The following is a 23,967-nucleotide window of genomic DNA, read 5'->3' on the forward strand; positions in this document are numbered from 1 at the left end:
TGAATTGCAAATGCCATTGTCTACATATTTTTAAGTCTCTTTTGAATCCATGCTTTGTGCTTGTGTTTTCTCTTGCCAGCTAGCAAGCTATCTTTGAAAAATAAAATAAAAATATTCTGTCAAAAAATCAGAGAAAACTGCCAATGTGAACCATAGCACCCCCCCCCCCAAAAAAAACCCCCACAAACCCCAACCAACCCCAGTCTATATGATCAGTCTAGACTTTGTTGGTCTACCCCGTCAAACTTAAAATCACCCATCTATAAAATGCCCCAGGACAGAAATTCCTTTTGAACATTCTGGGAAATGTGATAATCTAAGAAATGATGTGAAAAATGATGCCTAGCTGAAAATTCATGTTACTATCTCCATACCAGGATGAAGGACAATTATTTTTTTTGCCTTCCTGTCTTGGTATCATTGTTTGCTATTTTTCCCCCCAATTGTTTTCAGGGATTGTTGGGTAATTTTTCTCAAAGGTCAGCAGTCTTAAGGCTAATATGAGAGTGGAAATGCTTTGGTGGCAATAAAGGCTTTCTGAAAAGCAGCAACTTTTTCCATTGCTTTGCTTCACACTGGCTGCAAACTCCTGTCTTTCATCGCCTTATGCTGAGCATAATCATTGGCTCGCTCTCAATCAAATCACTCAAGGCTTCAGGAAGAAATCCTCCAAAAGGAAGTGCAAATACCCTGATATGACCCTCTCACACCCAGCTAGCAAGAGCACCACAGAACTTAAGTCCAAGTCAGTTTTTATATATTACAGCAAAAACATACACAGTCAACATGCATACTAAAAGCCAATAGCTCATATTTTATATCTATAAAATGCTTCAATATCAATTCAGCTGTGATCCAAGAAACTGTGGAAGAGAAAAGATGGAAGCTTACAAATCTCTTTCTTCTCCTTTGGTCACATACAACTCTGCTATGCAGTGATTTGGGGGGAAAAAAACCCCAAAAGCAAGCAGAGAGCTTGACAAAGCAAAAATTCCAGAGCCAAGCAGGGATGGACACGCTTCAGAATTAAATCTCAGACATGTATATTAAAAAAAAAAAAAAAAATTAGCTTGCAAACTACAGTCGCGCTGTATAGAGAACACCTTTCCTATTATTTCTGATAATACAGCATCTATGGTGATTTTCACTGGAACACAACAGAACACTCATTTTCTTTATCTGAGCCATCTTCCAGTAGAGTAAGAGGGAACCACTGTGTTGCTCCAGCTTCTTATGTCATGGCTATATAAAAAAGAATTCCATGTTTCCCTGTTCACAATCTGTACTCCTGTACTTCAACAAGGACTTGAAAACTCTTAAACTACTTCTTAGCACAAAGTCTTACATTATTTTTCAGGCAAAGTCATTACATAAAGCTAAGAGGTTCCAGCAAAGTGTAAATCAAAAGGATATTTACAAAACTGAACTCCATTTAAATGGCACAGGGAGATGCCAGATCAGTCTAAGATAGAAACCACTTCTACAAATGTAATTATCCTAGTAAAGTTTAAACTGATTTTTTTGTATTTAAATAATCATACTTGCAGTTTTCTGAGAGCAGAACTGGAGAGTAAGGAATGAAACCTACTGGTGCTAAAAGTGAATTTTGAAACGCTCAAAAATGCTTGCAATTGAGCATAGCCTGAAAAAAAAGAACCACTATCCAATCAATTCCTCTTTCCTATTGCATGTGCTAATTCTTTGCAATGAATCAACTGTATTGCCAATAATATTGTTCAAGATTTTTTTTAAACTTTTTTCCCTATCAGTAACCAGAAAAATGACTACAGTAAGAATACAGTTGATAAGAGATTGCTACAGGCAGTCATGGAAAATAAGTCACATATTTCTTGAAATGCTAGAATTCCACCATGAATGGTCCCCAGATGCTAGCCGTCTTGCACCATGAGGTCAGATGGAGGTGCCTCTTCATCCCCACCTGCACAGCATCGAAATGTCTGCAGGGAACGCCAGCTCTGTCCTGCAAGAGTGCAGAGTAGCAGGCACCACCTGTTTGCACAGATCAGCTCTGACCTGCTCCCTAGCAAAATCTTGAGCCTGTCTCAAGCACACCAGCATGGGTAATCATGGTATCAGCTCTCTACCGAGACATACAGAGCTTTTCTGGTTTGAAACTTATGACCGCTCACTGCTAAAAGAGAAGATAATCCTCAGCAGCCTGTTTCCCTATTTGTCTCTATCTGTGAATTGTTAACCATGATAAGATAGCTTTTCTTGCACTGGACAGTTTAAAGAATATGGCTCCGTGACAACATATATTTTTCATTTTTAATTGAGAAATCCAAGCAGACAAGCATATGGGACTGCAAATGACCACAGTGGTCATTAAATCCAATCTTCCATGAACATAAACAACTGTAAAATAGCTGCCTAATCTAGAAAAGGCTACAAAAACCACCACCACATACACATCACAAAAGACACTGCACCCTAAGAAAAAACTGAAGATCAGCAATACAAAGGTTTGTTCATTTGGACGAAAAAACCCCACAAGAACAACTAGTATTGCACTAGGCAATTCATAGACTGCTGCTACACGTATTTATTTACTTAAGCAGCTTTACTTACTTTATGGTCTAAGAAAATCACAAGGACTTTCACAGGCTTGCTGTTTTATACGTTAGTAGCTAATATCCAGTCTACCTGTGAGGTGAACACAATTTACAGGAAACAGATAAAACCAAACTTTCTGTAAATGGAGTCATGTACCAGTAAGTCAGGAAGTGGCATACGGTGTTCACCTGAGACCATCAGAAAAAACGACAAAACCAAAATGCCAGCTTCATGCCAGTATCACTTAGCTGAAATAAGAACAAGAGATACCTCTCTAGTGTGTGTTAGAAACATTCCCTGAAATAATCATGTGTGTCATGTTTGAAGTGGAATATGATCAAGATCTGTGCCTCTACCATTGTCATTTCACAGTGCAGTTTGGGAAATAAAGTAATTTTTAAAATTGCAGTAAAAGTTCATGGGATTTAATAATCTTCTTTTATGTGGTATATTTTTATAGTCAAGATACTTTTTTTTTCTAATTAAAAACTCAATAAATTCTCCAAAAGCCAGTATATCACCATGAATTATCAATATTGAATAGCAACATACTGAAAACTTTAGCATAATAAAATGCATCATCAACTTTATCTACTAATTTTTAAACACTAAGACACTCAAGTATGAGTAAAAGCATGCGCACCTCTTTTGCTGTACCGTTGGTGTAGGGTTTTTACTGGTAAACCAGTTGAAAGTACTATGGAATTAATCCCAGGTCTTTTTACTGCAAACGTTCTTTTTTACTGGTCAATAAACAATTCAGGGAAATTTGGAACTAGCCATGAAGAGATTATAAGAGGAAGGTTTGTTTCTCCCCCCAAAAATTAAAGCTGGACTCTAGAGGTAGAAAAACATCCTGTTTTTTAGATGCAGTTTAAGATAGAGCTTTCTACATGAATTACTGGCGCTAATAACTTGCATTTCCCACCCACAGCACATGAAGTACAGCTGTGATTTTAAGATATCTGTCTGGCCCAGGCCTGTTCAAAAAGTATTCTGGTGTTACCAGGAGTTCCACAAAGAGCCTGTTACTCTTTCTTTCAAACAACTGCATCAACTTCACAAAAGTACCATGGAAGCCTAACAGTGAGGAAATTTTATTTTCTTGTGCAGATGCCATTTGTCCAGGCTAAACTGAAGTTTCAAAGCTAAGGTCAGTTTTGGTGTTACTTAAGAGTGACTCAGTCTTCTATAGTCAACGGGACCTGCGAGTGTTAAAAAAGGACTTCCCAAAAAGGCACAAGGGACCCTCGTGCTACCACCTTATGTCCCACAATACTCCTTTTACAAATACTTTGTACAAATACTTGTGCTACCTTTAACATCAGCTTTATGCAAGTAGCACCTCAACTACAGTTTCAGCAGCAGAGAGTGGCAATGGATCACTTCTAGCCTTTCCTTCCAGCCCAGCTACGAGGCAGCCCAGCAGTGCTGCTGCTGTGCTCTCTTTTTATTCTTCTTTGGTCTATAGCTCTTTGGATACCGCAGTTGCCTTTGTGTGAACCAGACTTTTCTAAGCTGTGCCCGTATACACAGAGGACCAACTCAGAGCAGCTCGCTTCAGAATCGTTGGAGAAAACGTGCTTTCTAAAGGAAACACACTTAATGATCATTGACTTAAGTCTAATGCTTGTTTACAAATAAAAGACTCAAAAATTATTTAATAGATCTTTAAAGCTCCTGGAGGACATCAAACTGGCAGAGGATGAAAGGAAAATACTCATTAAACCCATATCAGGTACCCAATCTAAGCATTTTTGCATCATCAGCCCAGACTGCTAATCCCTGTCTGCCACGAGGTCAGTACTGTGGTGCAATCTGGTGCATCTGTTGAGATGTGTTGCAAACATACGCGCAAAGAATTGGACTGATATAAACAGGGCAACACAATGCTCCGCTAAAGCAACGACAGCAAGTGCTCTGCTTCTGCTCAGAGCATAGGGTACAGGACTGCTGAATTGATTCCTATCTGTTGCTGGCAACTACATCATATTTTTCAGGGTAAACAAATTCCATATACAAGTGACCTTTTGCTCTAGTTTTTCTGACTGGAAGGCTGTTCCAACTTCTCATTTTCCCAGTAGTAGGAACTTTCTGGTCTCCGACATACATTTATTTCTTGCCAGTTCTTATGTCAAAATAGAAGTGCTTAAGCTAGGGAATAAAGTAGATTTAAAGTGTTCTAGAAGTAAAAATTAAAACTTCAATTTCAAAATACTACTGCCTAAGGCCCTAAGCATTTTTCAGTGATAATTTCAGTACTCTCCCCTGAAAAAAAACCCCACTATTATAAATTTATGTAGCCTTTTTATGCTAGAAAGACAAGTCTTCAAAATTAGGAAAGGTTAGACTCACAGTTGTCAGCATTAATTGTCAACATTAATTTCATTCTTTCTGAACATTTAATAGGACTTTTGTCTCATAACAAAAATACAGAGGTCCATGCAAGTAGACTTGGATAAAACATATGCAGATGGCTTGCAATTGCTTAAGCAGTCATAAATCTGTTGTTTACAAAGATCACAATGCTTGACCATGTATTAATAAGTGTTTTAATAACTGATCTCTGAGGCTTTCAAGAGAACAAGTCTAAAAACTTGCCATTTGACTGACTTCACTTACTAGTCTGGTTAACTTAAAAAACAATGCTTTAGTTGAAACAACCTGAAACACTGTTAAAAAAAACAAACAAACCTTTTAACATTATTTTTTTCCTGGCTTTCTCTTAGCGTTTCTTCTCACTAAGCACCCCCTCCAAAACTCTGGAAGGTTTATTTCAATCAGCTTCTTTTATGTTTTTTTTTTAACATCTGACTAGAAATTTTTCCTTTGTTTATCACGCCAATTGCCAATGCAACACTCAAAGCACTACATACTAGTTTTGAAAAAGGCATCTTTCAGACAGGTATGAAAGGAAAACAGAGTCTTTCACAAGCCTCAGCTACAGCAATGACTCCACACGTGACACGTCTGTAGCAGGCTTGTCAGAAATTAGTTACTCCATAGTGACAGGATTAGCAAGGTGTCAATATCTCAATTTCAGGTCTCGGCCTCAGGCTCAAGGCTCCTCTCCCTTGGGCACACGCTTAACTACATCAGCTGGCATCTTAGCCTCAAACGAGGATGAGTTGTTAGAACTGAGTACAGATATTTCAGACATCCCCTGCGGCTCTCTTTGGGGAAGAACTCACATGCCCGACACAGCATCTCATGTTTTCCATTGAACCATAGCTTTTCATCTTTCCTCACGGCTCTGGAACTTGGAAAAGCTCCCTCATCAAGCAGCTGCTCCTTCTCTGCCTCTCACCACTGCTGTCCCAGCAGCTCCTCCGTAGACAGCCGCTGCCCCAGGAGGCACAGCTGTCCTGGCAGACCGCTGATGGTTTCCCAGCACCATATCTGAAGAAAGTCCATTTCAGCTTCTCTTAGCCACCCTATCGTAGAACACCAATTTCCACTCCGGAGAGGAACAAATTATATGGGATAAAACAGTTCTCTTTACCAAAGGGAGTGGAAGTGGTCTTACAGCAACTATTTGTGTAAGATAAACATGTGCAGTTAATTGATTTCTCTCACACCTAAACTGAAATACCTATACCAGTATTACACACTTGAAGTCACCAGGCTGAACACTGCAGGTCCAAGTGAAGGCAGTTCTCTTCAGCAAAACCTGCTGCAGCTTTCAGATCTTCAGAAACCGTTGGAGGGGACGTTCATGAGCATTCAACAACCAACTGTCAGACATCCGACATGCAGCACTTGCTACCAAGCTCCTCCTACCATAAAAAAATTTTGAGGCCTGAAGATAACTAACAAGCCTGCATCCTGGATCATTCCTTCAGCTACCAAAGCAACTACAGGCTAAGAGTTCTTAAGCTGTTTTTTTATGTGAAGATACTGCATTCTTTGAGGATACTGCATCTTTATACACACATACATATGTATCTTTACATACATTGCACGTTTCATTTTTGTTCTGAAGTCCTTTCACTAAAAATTCAGCTAAAAACATTTGTCCTGAGTAAAGTAAATGTCTAAGCGTTTGTATTAAGGCTGCATGGGAAATAACCTGCCTGTCCTCAAAAGCAGATTTGCTTGGCTGCCACCAGGTCCAAAACCTTTTTGAAACATGGAACCCTACTCAAGGCTTTTTTCTGAAATGTGAAGGCTACAGCTGGAGTGTGTTAGGTAGGAACAGTCTCAGCTTTCAATCACTTTCCATCCAGATCAGAAACCTGAACATTTTCTCCAACATCCCAAGAGATATACCTGAGTCAGTTGTGGTTTAGCTATCTTGGCCAAAATATAAAAATATTTATTTGCTTATACAATGTGGAATTGTACTTACCAAAGACACTGACAGAAAAGGGAGCATTTTTAGCCTAGTGTTAACAATGAAACAGAAAAGGGTCTTAAGCTTTGTATCTTCTGTCCCTTATGGCTCCTTAAAGCCCTGGACTCTTTCTTCGCTATTCTAGGCTTGGCTTTGATTAGAAATTCCATTTTGGACCAGAGAAAAAACTTCCCATCAAGTCTGGTATGTACATTCCTAAAAAGGAGGACTGGTTTCAACTAATTAACATTCTTTAATGGAACAGATATTTTGTCAGAGGATTCATGATCAGCTCTAATTTGACTTCTAAGTAATTATTAGAGCAGCATGAGAGTAATTACATTAGCTGTGAATGTAGCATTTCCCAAAAGGAGGGCAATAAATTAGAGATTGGTATAGCAAAATCTGACAAGAGCTGGCAGGGCTTGAAAGCTGCTGCTTCATGTTGCATTTCCCAGAAGACAATGACTTGGAAGAAAGTGCTGCTCTGGTATCAGCCCCCCCTCTGTTTCTTGTACAGCCCTCAAGTGGGACAAGAGGAAGAATTATTTTCAGACAACCGAATAAACAAGTATGATTTCAGAGACCTTTTCCTCACACTCTGTTTTAGGCTAAGACACCTTAGGAGACAATTTTTTCACAGAAAAGCTATGCTGCATTTCTAAAACAGTCAAGTTCAGAAGTTCACAGAGAATATGCACTACATTGTGGTTGTTAGACTGGAGACATTTCTTTCCTTTATATTCTGTATCATGCAAGCAGTTATGCTCAAATCAAAGTCAATGCCCTACTTGAGTCAAGCATAAAAAATGTGGCAGGACTAAACATTACGCTTATTAAGCAATTCTTTGGGCAACTGTCACACAACAAGCTCCACAGCCTATGTTTACTCTTTCCACTGCTGAAAAAGCCCAGGCACGGCCCATGTCAGAGTCTGAATTAAGAATTATAACAATAATCACAGGAACCAAACAGTTAGGCATTTTCTTAACTCTAAATTAGCAGAGTAATGAGTTTGCAATACACTATTTTCCCATACAAAATCTGAATACAACAGTGTCTAAAAGCAAGTTGTGGCAGTTATAGGAGAACCACAGATACTGTAAAATAATCTACTGCAATGGCATGTCTCTCTTCTGTTCCCACCATCTTCTAAATCAAACCCAAACTAAGAAATCCCAAGTTCTAACAGCATCAAAACTTTTATCATTCACTTTGTAGCAAGTTGCAGGTGTATACTGAACAAGAACTAAGAAGGGAATGACTCCCAGATCTGTATTAGCACTGCTTAAAAAAAAAAAAAAAAGGAACTGGTAAAAGCAACTGCTGTATCAGAAAGCAAGAAAAAAAATTCAAGTCTGAAGTTTTGCCGTATCTAAAAAGTACACAGATAAGTAGCTTTCTGAAGTTGTTCCTTCATTTTTTTATGTGTCTTTCAGGAATTCCAATTTTGGGTTATAAATAAGGATTCCTAATTGCAGACCTTCTAATTGCAATTTCACATTTTCAAAATTGCTTTCTTAGATCTTCTGCAGAAGCAATAGACCACACACTGCACAAATGTGGCTTCAGATAAAACAACAGCATAAACACTTTGAGAACATGTTTCTTCCTGCAAAACTAGACATCTATTCCTTTATGAAAAGGCTTGTTTTCTTTAAAAACAGATGGAGATATGAAAATCTGAGAAAAGTGAATGGACTGGGTGACTAAAAAAGATCACATGCACATGATTACAACTTTTATTCCCACTTCGCCTTTATGAAACTGAGCGCATTTTCTGGATGGATAATGCAGCTTCCAGAAAGAAATTAGAGAGGCTCAAGCTATAAATCAGTCAAATGAGAAGGTAGCTATAACATACCTTCGCACAAAAAGGCAAACCAAGGTCAGCAGCTCAGAAGTTAAACTAAGAAATTTTCAAAGGGTAAGAAAGATAGTTTTAATATTCAGGGCTACTTAACCTTTGAGAGAACAGTAGCAAATGAAAACTACTTCAGACATTTACATGGCTTTAAAAACATCATGCTAGTAACATCACAAATTAAGCTGAAGAGCTATGGGCTCCTGTTAGACTGGTGGTCAGGGAGTGGTCAAAACATCATTTATTACCAGCAATTTGCTCATCTAGTGTATAAGGCTGAAGACAGGAGGACGGAGATGAGGAATTCCCTTGGTCAAATACTGTTAAATGCTTTACAGTTTTACTGAAAGATTTATCTTTTATTCTGCTTTATAACTAGTAGGACTATTTTGGTCTCTTGCTGGTGGTGACCTCATGTTTTGTACCAAACTTTATTTGGTAAACAACTACAGAAGACTATATAACTGAATTTAAATGCCAAAGGTGACAAAACTAACAAACTGGGGCCTGCTCCAAAGTATAAGTTTGCAAGAGAGGCTTTATGGCATAAATCAATGAATTTATTTGACTCTTTGAAGAGCACAGCAGGGTTCAAGATCAAGCGAGAGGAAATGGCCACAAGTTGAGGCAAGGGAGATTTAGGTTAGATATTAGGAAAAGTTTTTTTACTGAGAGGGTTGTCAGACATTGGAATAGGCTACCCAGGGAAGTGGTTGAGTCACCATCCCTGGAGGTATTCAAAAAGCAAGTAGACGGGGTACTTCAGGACATAGTTTAGTGGGCATGGTTAATGGTTGGACTCGATGATCTTGAAGGTCTTTTCCAACCTAAATGATTCTATGATTCTATGATTCTAAGCTGATTTCATGATACTTTTTTAAAGTATCCTACCAAATGAAACAAACATTAAGAAGTCCTACAATGTATATTCATTTATTTTGAAAACTGAAAAATTGGAAGATAAACCATGCTACTAATTCACAGAATTATGTCAGAACATAATCAGAAACTAAGCTGAGACACTGTTCAAAATTACTAAATACTTTATGGTGCAAGAGAACCATTTTCACATTGCAGACAGTTTTTAGTTCATGTATGTTTAGCTCCAAAGAAAAGATACAAAAAATATTTTCCCATGGCTCTAGCACTTACTCATTTGATCTCCAGATAACATGCATGTTCTGTGTGTTATCTGCACCCAGACATTACGAACTGTGTTAAGCAAGCACCTTTGTCAATCTAGACTTTTCAACTATTCAAAATTCCTTTAAATGTAAAAGATACTAGCAACCCTGGAACTTTGCCAGGTCAAGCATCTGCAACTACTGAACACAGCCTACTTTCAATACCAAGCCCTTGAGCTGTTTCCTGAAACAGGATGCATTTGTCTACATAGTGATTGTATATTTATTTTACTAAAAAACGCTTAAAAAAAAAAAAAAAAATCCCACCCGTCCATACTTTGGGTGACATAATGCCATAATAGCAATAACTAAAAAAAAGAAAAATATTCATAAATTGTAAAGTCAGTGCAGAATTTTAAGTGTAAATAATTCAAAGAATCACTATTAACATATCTTCTTACCAGATGTTTGCTGTTATACCTTAAAGAAGCCAAATAAGCAGCAAAATGGCTGCTTCTTTTCCTTGGTGATATACTACCACAAGGACCAAACACAGACTTGCAGAATTGCCATTGTAACCTTCTTACAGTACACAGCAAAAACTCCTCATAATTTTTTGTTTAAAATGGAATAACTGGAATCAATTTTGTCTAATAAAATAGCAAATCATTCCACAACCAAGGAACAGTTTGATTTGTCTCTCTGTTTGCTCAGAATTAAACTAAGAATTTCCTGGTGTACTACAGTTTTGAATATAAGTGTCATCTGTGTACAACTGCAACAAATTGACATTACTTATAAGAAGGGAAATACTAATACACCAGCTTATCTTAAAGAAAATAACAACTTTGTTTAGACATTATAAGCCTGTTTAAAGCCATAATTTGGTGCCTATAAGGAACCTATAAGGAAGGTCAGATTCTTCTACCCGTTTCATATGTTCTTTACATTTAACTCTGTATATAGCAGGAATCAGGGTGCTTTTTAGCTGGCAAAGTGTATAATCAGCTTAGGCAGATTTTTAAAAGGAAAAAAAAAAGACATTTTAATTTAACCAGTCCTAACTGCTGAAGGAAGCCTACCTGAGCATTCTATGACATGTGGCACTTGACACCATTCACAACAAAAACATGAAGCTCAAATAAAATAGTTTATCTGTGCAAGCTGACTCTAAACAACTGTCTTAATGGGCTTGCTTGTCTTCAGTGAGAGTAGAAAAAGTACACCTCTAATGCAAGTTCTGTTCATGCATTCCTTGGACTTTGTGGATGATTGGAAAAGGGGAGGTGGCTTTTAACTCAAAAGTACTTCTTTACCAAGTTTAGCCTGATGTTTCAGCTAGCATTAGATACTATCAAATTCACAGGGCTGGCAGCCATCAACATATGGGAGTACCATTAAAAATGCTTTTCCTAAAATTATTCTACCCAGACTAAAAGTTTCAGTGATTTTAATCTTCCATTGTTATGTTCCTTTCCGTATTTCAGAAGTCTTCCACAGCTTTCTTAAATGAAATTTATTTGTGGCAAGTCTCTCCTGTTCCCCCTCTCACACCACATTTAAAAAAGGAATGCTTATTCACATACAAAACCTACACCATCAAACACTGGTTTAAAGTGAACAGTCCCCTTGCAGGTATGTCAGAATCTGAAAGTAGTTTCTGCTTCCTCAGCCTAAGATTTATTGTCCAGTGAAGAAACAAAACTCACAGTGGCTCTCAATACTTGGAGCAGATCAAATAATTGGAAAATTAATTTTGATTTTTACAGCTGTGATTATCTTAAGCTGAAGTTCAATTTATAAATTTGTAACCTTTACTTCCGTATCATAGCTTATGTGTGTTTTTAAAGAGGTACACAAATAGAAAAATACCAGATTATGAACTTACTTAACTACTTGTTGTCAAAAGATTCTTCATGGAAACTAGAGTCTCATTTTGTAAGCCTTTTCACATGCCTTCTCAGAACTGGGTGCTAAATAATCCCACTGCCAATTTATCAGAATACAGTCAATGACAAGATACGTCATACCTTGTTAGCCCTCAGGAAAATCTCCCAAGATAACAGCATTCAAAGAGATAACTGAAATGGGTGCACTGAACTTCACAATTTGTCTTTCATCTACTATCATATTAGGGAGGAAATGGTTAATTTAAAGGGTGTAGTTTCTGAACGATTGCTTCCAGTGTTTCACAGAAATATTTAAGTGGCTACACTTGTAACACCACAAAAAAACCCCCCCTAACAGATTAGGTTGATCCCAATCCTTCGCCACATTTTAGGAAGAACAGTGAGTTCCTAAGAAGATCCAAGCACAGTTTTGATAGGTCTTGCATGAAGTTTTACATGTTTTGCAATACTCTTTTCAAGCATTTGAACAGAAATAAGACAGCCTGACATAATTTTCTCCCTCTTAGTTTATTATATTTTCATACACATTCCAAAACACTAAGCTGCCAGTCTGCCTTAACATGCAGAATGAGCAGTATTGGGGAGTCAGTTTCTTGTACTGCTGGAGGTCCAGGGTGTAACTTACAAAACCAGTCAGCTCCAATGCATAGTATATCAATAATCATTACCATAGAACAGATATCCATTAGTGTGCTGAGCAGAGTTATACACTGTACGAAATACTATCAAAAACTTAAATTACATGTCATGGCACATCTGCACACAGTATTTAGGAAGGGAGGGCCTTTAATGTCATTTCAACATGACTTGGAAAAGAAACTGTGGAATGAAGTCACTGTTATCAATCCTCTTCAGAGCTAGAATCATCTTCCTGGTCAGAGACCTCAGCAACAGGAAAGCGCAGGATGGCTGCCACCCCTGTCAGTCGGCCAAGCTGCTCTCCAGACACATGAAGGCTGGAGAAAATGCGTACTGTGCCCATGTTCTCACGTACACTATCTACCAATCTAACATATCGGGCACGTGTAGCCACATCCTGGTGCCGGAAAAGCTCATCACTGATCAGCAAGGTATCGATGGCCATGGCTTCATTGGCCTTCTCCACATGTTTTAGACCATAAAAAGCCCGGTCAGGCTCATGCTGCAGCATTTTATAGAAGTCATCTAAGGCTTTGACCTCACCAGCTGCCTTAGTGTCAGAGAGACGGCTAGTTACAGCTGGGTCGCAGAGCGCTTCCTTCAATGCGTATTTATGTCCTGAGGAAGAGTGGACCTAGAGTAAAAAAAAAGTCAAAGGTGTTTGGCTAATCAAGAAAACAGTCCTTCTTTAAAAAAACAATCTCAAACAGCTTCCACTATACATAATATTTGTCTTGATAATTATTCAAGGAAGTTATTATCTCTTCCTTGAAACCTACATGATTCTTTTCTTAAAGGATCTCTCCTGCAACCCTAAGCCTATACCAAATCCCTTAAACTGTATTTTAAGAAGTGCAGGAAAGCTGCTTCTCTTATTCAAAGACTGGGTTAAATATGCAAGCTGTTGCAGACGGTCCCCAAGGTAAGGCCATGTGAAACTACTAAGAAACTAAGACTTAAGCCTTTCCCTTTTAAAGAAGGGGAAGGCCTCTTAAGACTGCAGACATAAGTGCAAAAGCATCAAGTCTTGCACAACTGCATATCTACTATGCCTGCAAAGCTGTGAAGTACATTAAAACTTTTCATACTTAGTATTATCACTTTGTGACAAATGCAAAAGGAGGCTTCTTGGTGCAATGTGTGTATAAACGTTCTGGCCATTAAGTATTGGTAAATGCTCCCCGCCTCCCAACATTTTGCAAGCAGAGATTATAGGCCTACTCCAATTCAAAAATTATACAAGTATCCTTATGAAAAAAAAAACCAACTTCTTTTAGGTTCTGAGTTTGCCTATTTTGGTGAAAGGCAAAAAACCCCACCCATTCAATCAATGAGATGACTAAGGAACAGGAAAAAATGCTATGGTCTGCATAATCTTTAACTATGTAGTACAAAACTAACAACAAATTAACTAGCCTATACCACATCCAGGTACTTTTTTTTTTTTTTAAAAGCTTTAGAAAGCTGTTATTAAACATGCATGCTATACAGCATGACAGATTAACACTACAAGTAAACTATTTTCCAACTTGTACTTCACTCTTAATTGACAATTAAACATGCCTTTATAGGGCGTTTGAAGTACTTAATGCTTTCCCTGCTCCACATTAAGGTATGGTAGGAAGGAACCATACCTGTATCTTGCATAACTGTCTTACAGTTTGGGCGGCATAAGAATAATTTCCTTATGATGCTCAGACAGAAATTTATTTTCCGCTAATAAGTGAATTATTTCCCATCACCCTTGTAAGTACTGTCTATTATCACAAACAGCTCTTAAGCCTCTTTTTACCCACTCTGCAGGCTACTGATCTCCTTACCTGTAGGAACTTGGACCTGTTCTCCAGCAGAAGCTTGTTATCAGTCTTGACTGCCTGCTGGAACATGTAGTCACAAAACTGCTCCCGTACAAAGCCTGGGCTAGCCACCAGTACGCACTTCACCACTGCAAAGTTGATATGCCGTTGGATGGCTTGCACCACTTGCTCGTAAAACCTCTCTAGGGCCCGGTCATGCTGACTGCAGTTCCCTTTCCGCTTGCGGGGGATGTTCACCTCCACCTTGGCGCGGGTAAGCGTCATGTTTGGTGTAACCAGGCAGACGTGAGCCAACCCTTCCTGCATGACCACGGCTGCCACATCAGCGTTCCAGGCTGGGTCGCAGGCCTGCTCGATGCGCTCCAGCACCACGCTGTCCCACTGCTTCTTTGCCAACGTGAACTGCCGGTTGGGCTCCAGCTCGATGGTGTGGTAGGCCCCCATCTTGACGTACTCATTCTCTTGGATGTTAGTGCCCCTGACCCGCAGCTGGCATGCCTGCGAGTCAAAGTCGATGGCCGCCACGCAGAGGGTGAGGGTGGTGCGGATGCGGTTGCTGCCCACGCTGCCCGTGGCCGACTCGGTCTGCACCTTCCGGATGGTGGAGGCCCGCAGGCTGTCACCCACCTGCAGCAGGTTGTAGGTGTGCCACATATCCTCCGGCTCCTCGGGGATCAGCGTCACCTGCCCCGCATTATCCTTCTCCAGGTCCTTCCTCACCAGCTTCATCCTGGCGGCTCCTTGCGCCTCCGCAGCGCCCCCGGCTTCCCCTCAACCGCGGCGGCAGCGGCCAGCTAGGCCTGTCCCGGAAGGCCTGGCGGCAGGAGGCGGCGAGCGGTGGGCGCTGGCGGCCGGCCTACCTCGGGCCGCGACGAACGGCCTACCTCGGGCCGCGACGAACGGCCTTCCCCGAGGAACGGCCCGCCCCGGTCCCGCGGCGAAGCCTGAGCTGAACCTCAGGCGCGGCGCGCCAGCTCCTCCGAGCACTCACCGCCGCCGCCGCCGCCGCCTCCCCCCCCCCTCTCCTCGCCTCGCCCGGCGCGCATGCGCAGCGCCCCGCCACCCCAAGGCGCATGCGCCCCGTCCGTCCTAAACAGCGCCGGCTGGACGCGCGCCTCCCTCTGCCTTCTCAGCTCTGCGCCCGACACGCATGCGCACGGTGGCTCCCGCCCCGCCGCCTCTGCCTGACGACCCGGCGCATGCGCGGAAGTGGCGCCTACGGGCGGGTGTTGTGTGCCGCGGCTGGGGGGAGGGGGGGCGCGTATCCTGCCTGCCGCCTCCGCCCCGCCGTCAGGGGAGACGCCGCCAGCCAAGGGAGCTCCGGAGGGAAACCTTCGGGCGGGGGGCGGGACACGGACTAGGAGGGAGCCGCGATGCTCCCGTGTGCTGTGAGGCGGGAGAGGACTATAAATTGGTGTGTGTCCCTGCTACGGCCCCTCCGTGAGCGAGGCGGGAGGGGGTCGGGGCCCGGGGCCCGGGGCCCGGGGCCCCAGGCCCGGGCCCGGGCCCGGACCCGCCCCCGCGCTGGTCCTTCCCCTCTAGCTCTTTACAGCGACGGCTCAAACTTGCAGAGGCTTCTAAGAGGGAAAGAAGAGGGAGAAAGCCCCCAAACCTAAGTAGTTGTGGAAGGTTGTGGTTGCAGATCGAGAAAGAGATGAGAAAGGTACGGCTAAGTAGCCCGTGTTCGTTCGGGGTGTGGTAAGTGAAAGCCGCGGTACCTCAAGAGCCGGGGAGGGCAGGCGGGGATACCTAACGGCTGCTGGTGCGTGAAAGAGGCAGCGGCTAGTCAGACTACCGTCATCCAGTGACATGAAAAGCAGACCCAGGCCACCTCAGAACCTGAACCGTTACTGCGACATGGCTCTTAAACTGAACTTCAGCTTGAAAGTCTTTTGGTTAAACTTGCAAGTTAACGCTTCAGCCAATACTGAAACTTGACCTGCTTCCTGAATCTGCTAGTTAGTCAGAATGAGATGGTTCTGAGAAGCTTCAGAGACGGACAGATAAGCACGTTTCAAATGAAGTATGATGTTGGCAAATGTAAGTAATGTGGCTTGCAAAAACACACAGATTTGTACAATGATATTTGCATAGAAAAGGGACCTGAACAATAACTACACAGCTCATTTTGCAGCCTAGGCAAATTTAACACGCTAGAAAGAATATTAAAAAAGATAACATTATGCAAGTGCTGCAGCTTATTTTGAAACGGTGTATGACACTGAAAACTCCATTTCAGAACTGAGAAAGAATGAGGAAAAGAAAAGAATGGAGCATAGAACAAATGCTTGTATGAAGAATGATTCAAAAGAACAAAAAAATATTTGAGAAAGTAGACAAACTAATGTGCCATGATAAGTGTATCAGGGCAACTGGAACAGATACAGTAAGTTTGGAGTGGCTACACCATCAGTCTGATAACCAAAAAGCAAGAGGACATTATCTTAGAGATGAGAAAGTGGCAAATTTAGAATCATTAAAAGGAAGTTTCTGGTTTCTTTTAGTTACTTCTTTTTTTGAAAAAAAAAAAAAAAAAAAAAAACCAAACAAAAAAAAAACCCAAAACAACCCACTGTGGATAATGGAATTTTCTGACTTGGAAAGGCTTTGAGTCAAGGATTTAATGAGATACAAGGCTACTGTGAGCAAAAATCATCCCATGTCTCCCATTACAAATTTCTCTCAAGTTTCTACCACTAGTCAGTTGTTGTGACAGGACACTGAACTCAGATCTGGCCCAGTAGTGTGTGTTCCTTGTTTCTAAGCTTGATACTGATGTAAAAACAACTTTATCAGATATTACATAATAGGATTTATTTACGAGACCTCAGACTCTCTTCCTGTGAGCACACATGCTTAACTCTTAGCATGAATAGTTTCACAGAAGGAAGCTGGACCACCCAAGGGAATAGAACATAAGCACATGTATAAATAACTGTTTAATTTGGGCTTGTACATAATCAATACAAAATTGTATTGATGTTTTGTGGCTTAGGCAGAGAGCGTGCACTCAGCTTTTCTTTAGGAGTTCCTTTCACTTATCTATGTAAATGCTGCATGGTGAATTTGTGGTGAATTTTCTTCATTACATTCTTTGCTATTATAAAATTGCAAGGGCTGACCTCATGCAATTCTTTCAAGAGAAATTAGCTGTAGTGCATATGTACCTTCCACGTTAATATTTATTTTATTTTGTATTCTTTTGCTGCTGTGTATTTACAAACTTTTCTCTACTTGTTGGTTGCAGTCTAATTCTTACAAGCAGCCTCACATCACTGGAGATGCGATATACTTTAGATAAAAGGTTGCAAGCTGGCATCCAGTACCATCCAGTGGAAAATAAACATTCAGTTCATGCAAGCAGGTGACTTACTGTGTTGAAAGAAACCCCCAAACCCACCACAAACACAAACAAAAAAACCCCAACCCAAAATAAAGAACAACCACCTTGAAACCAAAGTTGTCATACAACTTACTAAATTGACTGTTTTTGTAGAAGGAGACATTTTGAGATGCGCTGAACTCCTTTCTCAAAAAATCATGAGATTTTATACCGTTATGAACAGTGGTCCACAAGTATTTAGTGGCAACTGTAAACTTCAATGATGCATCCACAATTGGCAAGACCATTGTCAACTTATAAAGGAGAACATTTACCAGTGAAGATGCTTTGCCTACTCTGGTAAAAAGTAAATGCTGGGTATTGTTATTTGTTTGAATATGTCAGAGAATGAGCAGTAGAAGAAAAACAACATTTCCAAAAATGTAAGAACCACGTAACTGTAATTTTTAAAGTTCATGCTGATTTTGCTAATGTCAGGGAGAGAGATGAATTTGACCGCAGTAGAGCCAAAACAAGCGAATACTTTTATCTCTACATACAGTTTTAACATAAAAGTTCAAAATTATGTGGTCTGTTCCAGTCTTGGTAAAAGATTAAGACTAAGTGTAAAACCTTACATTTTTTGCAATTTATCACTTTTTAAAAACAATTTTATAGGTACTAATAATTGCAATAATTTGGCATGCATTTTCAGACCTCAAGCGCAGTACAAGACAAGATAAAAATGGTGATAGCGTATATTCATAGGTGTTTTGGAGCCATGCTGCTTTTGTAAGATTATTATTTTGAAAACATTTGAAACACACTGCCCTATATCTTCAAGTCTTGATCAGCTGCTTTATGAAGAACATGGGTTGTGTACAGATTCTAGACAAGGAGAGGTTATGTTCATAGGAAACCCCCTCTCCCCCATATTATAGCCATTTTAGCTAGAATTCATGCAAACACGCTCAAGTCCTGGATGAGAAAAACTAGTGGGAAAGAATCTGGAATATAGGGGAAAATCTGCTGCGAAATGTTGGACATTATTGTTGGCAGAGCAAAGGAAGATGAAAGATAAAGATGGAGAGGGAAATGGGGGAAAATGGGTATCTTCATGCTTTCCCTTTATCCTGTGTCTGTCCTGCCTTTGCAGGCTCTGGACAGAGACCACTTCATTTTCTGCATACAGTTCTGTCTTTATGATTACTGGTCTTTTATGTTATGAGTACTCTTAATAGCTACCAACAACATGGTCATCATCAATGAGGAGAGAATTCCAGGAGGGAACAGGCTATACATAAAACTATAAGTGAAGAAGCACTAAAAAGTAATGGTACCCTTGGGATTGATTTCTTCCTTCCTCTTCTGTTGAAATATAAGGCTGGAGAAAACCTCAGCAGGTCCCTAGTCAAACCACTTACATTGAGGCCAGGTGAAGTAAACCTCAGCCATCCCTCACAGGTGTTTATCCAACTTGATCATAACTTTCAGTGAAGAAGATTATGCAGGGTGGGTTTTTTTGGTAGCCTGTTCTAGCAATTCATTACCTGAAGACTAAGAAAGTTCTGAATATTCCCTAAGATTTTTGCACAGCGAGTTACATTGATTTTCTCTTGGCCTTTGTTGGACACGGAGAACCAACTATTCATCAATCTCTTTATAAACCAACATATGCAATATAGACAATAATGATCGAGTGCTCTCACAAAACAAATAAAACATTGACATCTGGAATAACATTCTCACTAATAATACTTTGGTAAAAATACATATTTGAAATGCTCAACACTTTCCCCTTAGTTTTCTCTCCTCTAGATAAACAAGACTAACTCATTCAGTCTTCCTAGGTCATTTTCCTCAGCTCTTATCAGGCTTGTCACTTCTCTGTGCACTTCTGCCTGTTTGTCTGCATCTGTCAGACTTCCTGTACTGAAGATTCTCAGAGGCCTCACCAATACCAAGTTGAATAATTAAAAAAACCCCATGTACCTCCTTTATTCTAGATTGGCTTTGTCTGCTAGTGCACGCCTGACTATTTGCCTTTTTTTTTTTTCTTTTTAAAAAAGAGGAGCATGTAATTAGTTTGCATTTATTTTTTATTCCATTGTAATTCTAAAAATCCTTGTCCGTATTTTTGTGACATTTTGACTTGTTTATGTAGGAATACTTCTCTTATTTATCTGAGACAATTTGAATCCCATTCCTGCTATCTGTAATGCCTCCTCTTATTTCTAAGTGTAGTCTATTTCACACCAACTTTTTTAAAAAGACACCCCCCCCAACCAAAAAAAAACCCAGTAAAAACTAGTAAGCCCCTGACAGATCTGCATGGGACCCAGCCTTGAGTTGTTTTCCTACCTGATAATAAACGTTTTTGTCAGCAGTGGTTAATTATTTGTCAGCAGTGCCAGTGGCAACTTTGCAACTCCAAAGGGAAGTTGCGGCACACTAAAGTTTTGCCACTTTACAAAGCCTCCTTCTGTGAAGGAACACAAAAGCATATTTTGGAGAATATAGCTGTGTAATGAAAGTAATAAAGACATCTATGAACAAGGGCTAAATATGGCACACCAAAGTACGACATTCAGATTTTCACATTTTCCTCTATCTGTTCTTTCTTGCAGAATAAGCACAGAGTGAAGAGGGAAAAACCACAGTCTTGCCTTTTCCCCACTTGCTGCCGCCTGCATTTTGACAATTCTTATGAAATTGATTTCTTCCTTTGTACTGCCTCAGGTTCACTGTGTGCTAGTTGCCAGCGCAAGAGCTGCTGGGGAGCTCAGTGTCCAAGTTTGCAAGCACATGAATCCCAGCATTGCCTTAGCCTCTTGCCCACTTCTTGGATTCCCCTGATTTCAGATCCAAAATATTATTACAGACTGACTAGCTAGGGGGATTGTTACTTGCTGTATTTGTTTTACTAAAAAACCAAGTAAGTCCCTAACAATAAATGAAACACTAAAAGGAAATACTACATATATTCCATCTCTGGATGAACTCATCTTTTTGAGCTTAGTTGGGTGCAGTTAACCGCTTCCTCACTTCCCCTTTTACCCCTCAGAACATCTGAAAGCCAAACGGAAGAAAACAGAAAAGCTACCCTAGTTTTAAAAAAAGTTACCAGGTGCACCTCTTTTCCCGAGCCAGATTCAATTACAGTATTTCTTCTCACCCATTCATCCTCACCTAGCAGCGCCCCTCCCCCCCTCCGGTTCTAAGATTGGTTTAGGGATTAAAGTTCCCGGAGAGAAGCAAACCGAAGAAGTCCCTCACGGGTTCCAGCTAGAGGGCAGCTCCGGGCAGGGCACCCCCGGGGCAGGGGCAAGGGCAGTTGGAAGGGTCGGGGAGAGGGGACACGATCCCTTGGGTGCCAGCGCCCAACAGCTTCACCCCCTCCCGCAGGGAGCAGGGCTGCTTTCGGGACTTGGGTTTTCAAAGCGAGACAGAAAGGGAGCGGCTTTCCTCACCTGTCAGTATCCAGTAGGAGACAGCCATGCCTGGGCTCCTGCGAGCCCGGGGCCGGGAACCCGGGCCGAGGGCAGAGCTGGCGGGAGCGGTCCGGCCGCCGGCGCGCCCGGCGGTGCAGCTCTGCGAGTGGAGTTCAGCGCTCTGCGCCGCCCGTCCGCCTTGCAGCCGAGTTAGGCATTTCCTGTTTGTTATTCAGTCTTTACGTTGTTTCTTCGCATCAAGAAGAATTTAGCTTCCTCCCCCCGCACACAACTTTCCTCCCACCCACCCCCCAAAGGCGTCTGGAAGCCTCCCCATAGAACTAGTCCAGCGCCGAGATGTACAAATAAAGCCAAATCTCCCCCCGCAAGGCTCCAGCTGCAGCCCTCGGAGAGCACAGCAGACCTTAAAGGGACATCTGCCCGCTCATAATTAATTAGTAAGTGTCACCCGCCGGGCAGCCCCGCTCCCAGTCGGGCAGGAGAGAGCTGGGCGTGCTCCACGGCCACCTCTCTCGCCCTTCTCGTCGTTGAGGTAGGGGGTGTGCTTGGCTGGTCAAGTTTAATTTCTCTTACATCACCCCTCAAAAACGCACTCTACGGCGGGTCATTTGCCCGCGGGAGGAAGTCAGCCCCCCCCTCCCCATTCTCAGCGGCTGTGGGGATGCAGTAACGCATCAGACGGTGGGCGATTTTCTCGAGTCTTTCTGTCTCCCTGTGCTTTGCTGCGTAGAGGAAATAAATACCAGACAGCCGCCTTTGCCCTCATCTACCGAACATTTGCATGGCATCCCTTCCCCCTCTTTCCCTGCCCCCTGAATGACTTCACTAGTAAATAATAAGTCGCAAAGGTAATAATTAGCCAGATTCACGGCTGTGAGTAGGGATTTTCAGGGTTCGTTAAACACTCAGTAAAGGAGCAGCTTGCAGGACTTTCTCTTTTGTGTTTACCAGAGTGATGCTCAGGTGGAGTGACATCCCTTCAGCAGTGTATGAGTTCTCGTGCTGGACCTTGTGAAAAATCATTTTGTTGTTCCTAAAACAAGAGAACCCATGGTCCCTCAAACAAGAAAGAGAGAAATCAAAATACTCTATAGGGATTTGGAGATCTTGGTGCTACTAGAAAATTCTCCTATTTTTTTCTTTGAATTGCAGCAAAGAATTTGGTGAATAAGTGGAAGTTCATGGAATTTCTGTAAGTTCCTCTGAGGCTAATAAACCACAGCTGTTAATCATTACTATAATAGTTAAACACATCTTCCAAGTTCTGTCCTAATTTTATGAGAATACTTCGGTGTACCTTTACTTGTAGATTGGTGGAAATTTTAGGAAACAGTGCACAATTTCAAACCTGGGTTTAAGATCAGAGGTCCTCATTCAGTAATAATTTATGCATATGCTTGACTTTACACATTATAAAATATATTTAATTGCTACAGTGGGACTACTCAAAGTTGGTGAAATTAAGCACTTGTGTAACTTTTGCTGAATGAGGACCTGAGCTCTGCTGGTACCAGTTTAAAAGACTAGACACATTTTTCCGCTTAAAGCTTTTATGCATAAAATTAAAGGAAACCAAAATGGCATTCAAACTAAAAGAAGACTGAGATTTTGGAAAAAGCTGTAATTTCATTTTTTTGCAAGTGAGTTGTATTACCACTGCCGATTTTACCCCGGTTTCAAAGGTGGCAATAACTGGCTGTGTTTGGGGTTTTTTTTTAAAACAAATCTTTGTATTCCCTTTCTGTCACTGTACTTCAGCTAAATGCACATTGAGGAGTTGAGTTTGCTTTCAAATCATAGTGAAGGATTTCATTCTGTGATAATATTAACTATGCCAGAGGAAAAACCAGGGATACTAAGGACTCACACATGGATTAAAATAATCAGTTCAAACCTGTTTGAAGTATATGTGGTATTTGGTACATATGTGGGGAGTGTACATCATGTTGGAGAATTAGACTTCCTGAGAATAAAATGAAACATTCCTGATGTAGCGTTGTTCCTAATTTCTTCCAAATTATTCTTAGTATTACTAATTTCTTTTTGTGGTGGTGTCCTATACATCTTGCATCAGGCAATGTCAAAGCGAGACATTAGAAAAGATGAGCTGCCAGACTGAGCTAGCATTTCTCATTAATTTGCACACATTCAAGAAAGTAAAATACATTACAGACTTACAGACCATTATTTACTTTGGAATGCCAAACTAATTCAGGAAGAAGCCAACTCCTATTGCTTGTAGAATAGGTGCTGCATCTTTTCACAGTCTTTGTTGCCTTGGGTGCATTCGTTCAGGCAACTGTTCATAACGTATCAGTAAATGCTTTTCCTGGAGTTTAAAGTTTTATACATAAGTAGTAAGGAACATGTATATTAAGCAGGAAACCCTAGATGAGGTGCACTCAGGCCCACAAATAGTTAAGAAATTAGGTAATTTCAATATCTGCATTACAAATATTATTAGTTTCAGTGGATCATAATAGTATAGAAAATCATTACCTATAATGATGGATGACAACATCAATAATTGTAAGAGAGACATAACATTTCTGCAATGTTCACTGTTGTTATTGCACTGTATTATGCACTGCATGGAAAATACTACAGAGCTTGTTCATATAGCTTCTAAGTGAAGATTTATTATTGAAAGCTGTTATTATGATCTTTGATGGATTACATTGTACTGTAGATTAGTGATAATTTTAATTTACATTTTTTTCTTACACTTGCTTATTCACAGTCTCCAAGATGTCTTTCTTCTTAATTACTCTGTTGTTCATTTTCATAGTCTCCATTTTTTCCTATCTGATTCTAGGACCATGCTAGAATTCACTTGGCAGAACTTGTGGGGCTGTAGTCTTATTTTTATTATGTCTGAGATACTCGAGGACTCCTTCTTCAAGTACCAGAACTAAGACCTTGCAGGATTTGG

At 40.8% G+C, this 23,967-nt stretch overlaps 2 protein-coding genes across 2 annotated transcripts in view; both read right to left on the reverse strand.

Annotated features, from left to right (window-relative positions):
• Window positions 1-21,711, reverse strand: part of ITGA1 (integrin subunit alpha 1) — a 77,503-nt gene extending 55,792 nt beyond the window's left edge. The window contains exon 1 of the mRNA XM_030004010.2: window positions 21,054-21,711. Coding sequence (XP_029859870.1) covers window positions 21,054-21,081 — 28 coding nt within the window. The 5' untranslated portion in view covers window positions 21,082-21,711. The remainder of the gene's footprint in view (window positions 1-21,053) is intronic.
• PELO (pelota mRNA surveillance and ribosome rescue factor) lies at window positions 12,294-15,284 on the reverse strand. The gene is made up of 2 exons (XM_030004012.2): window positions 14,265-15,284; window positions 12,294-13,078 (listed from the first exon to the last, which is right to left on the reverse strand). Exons 1-2 carry the CDS (start codon window positions 14,988-14,990, stop codon window positions 12,647-12,649), a joined length of 1,158 nt encoding a protein of 385 aa, XP_029859872.1. The 5' UTR covers window positions 14,991-15,284; the 3' UTR covers window positions 12,294-12,646.
• Window positions 21,712-23,967: the final 2,256 nt, after the last annotated feature.

Source organism: Aquila chrysaetos, chromosome Z (assembly GCF_900496995.4).
Source record: "Aquila chrysaetos chrysaetos chromosome Z, bAquChr1.4, whole genome shotgun sequence".
Lineage (NCBI taxonomy): Eukaryota > Metazoa > Chordata > Aves > Accipitriformes > Accipitridae > Aquila > Aquila chrysaetos.

Coding starts and splice junctions, on each gene's coding strand:
- PELO (XM_030004012.2), bottom strand. CDS start 14,990: ATGAAGCTGGTGAGGAAGGACCTGGAGAAGGATAATGCGGGGCAGGTG. Junction 13,079..14,264: donor ACAGGTCCAAGTTCCTACAG/GTAAGGAGATCA, acceptor TTTTTACTCTAG/GTCCACTCTTCCTCAGGACA.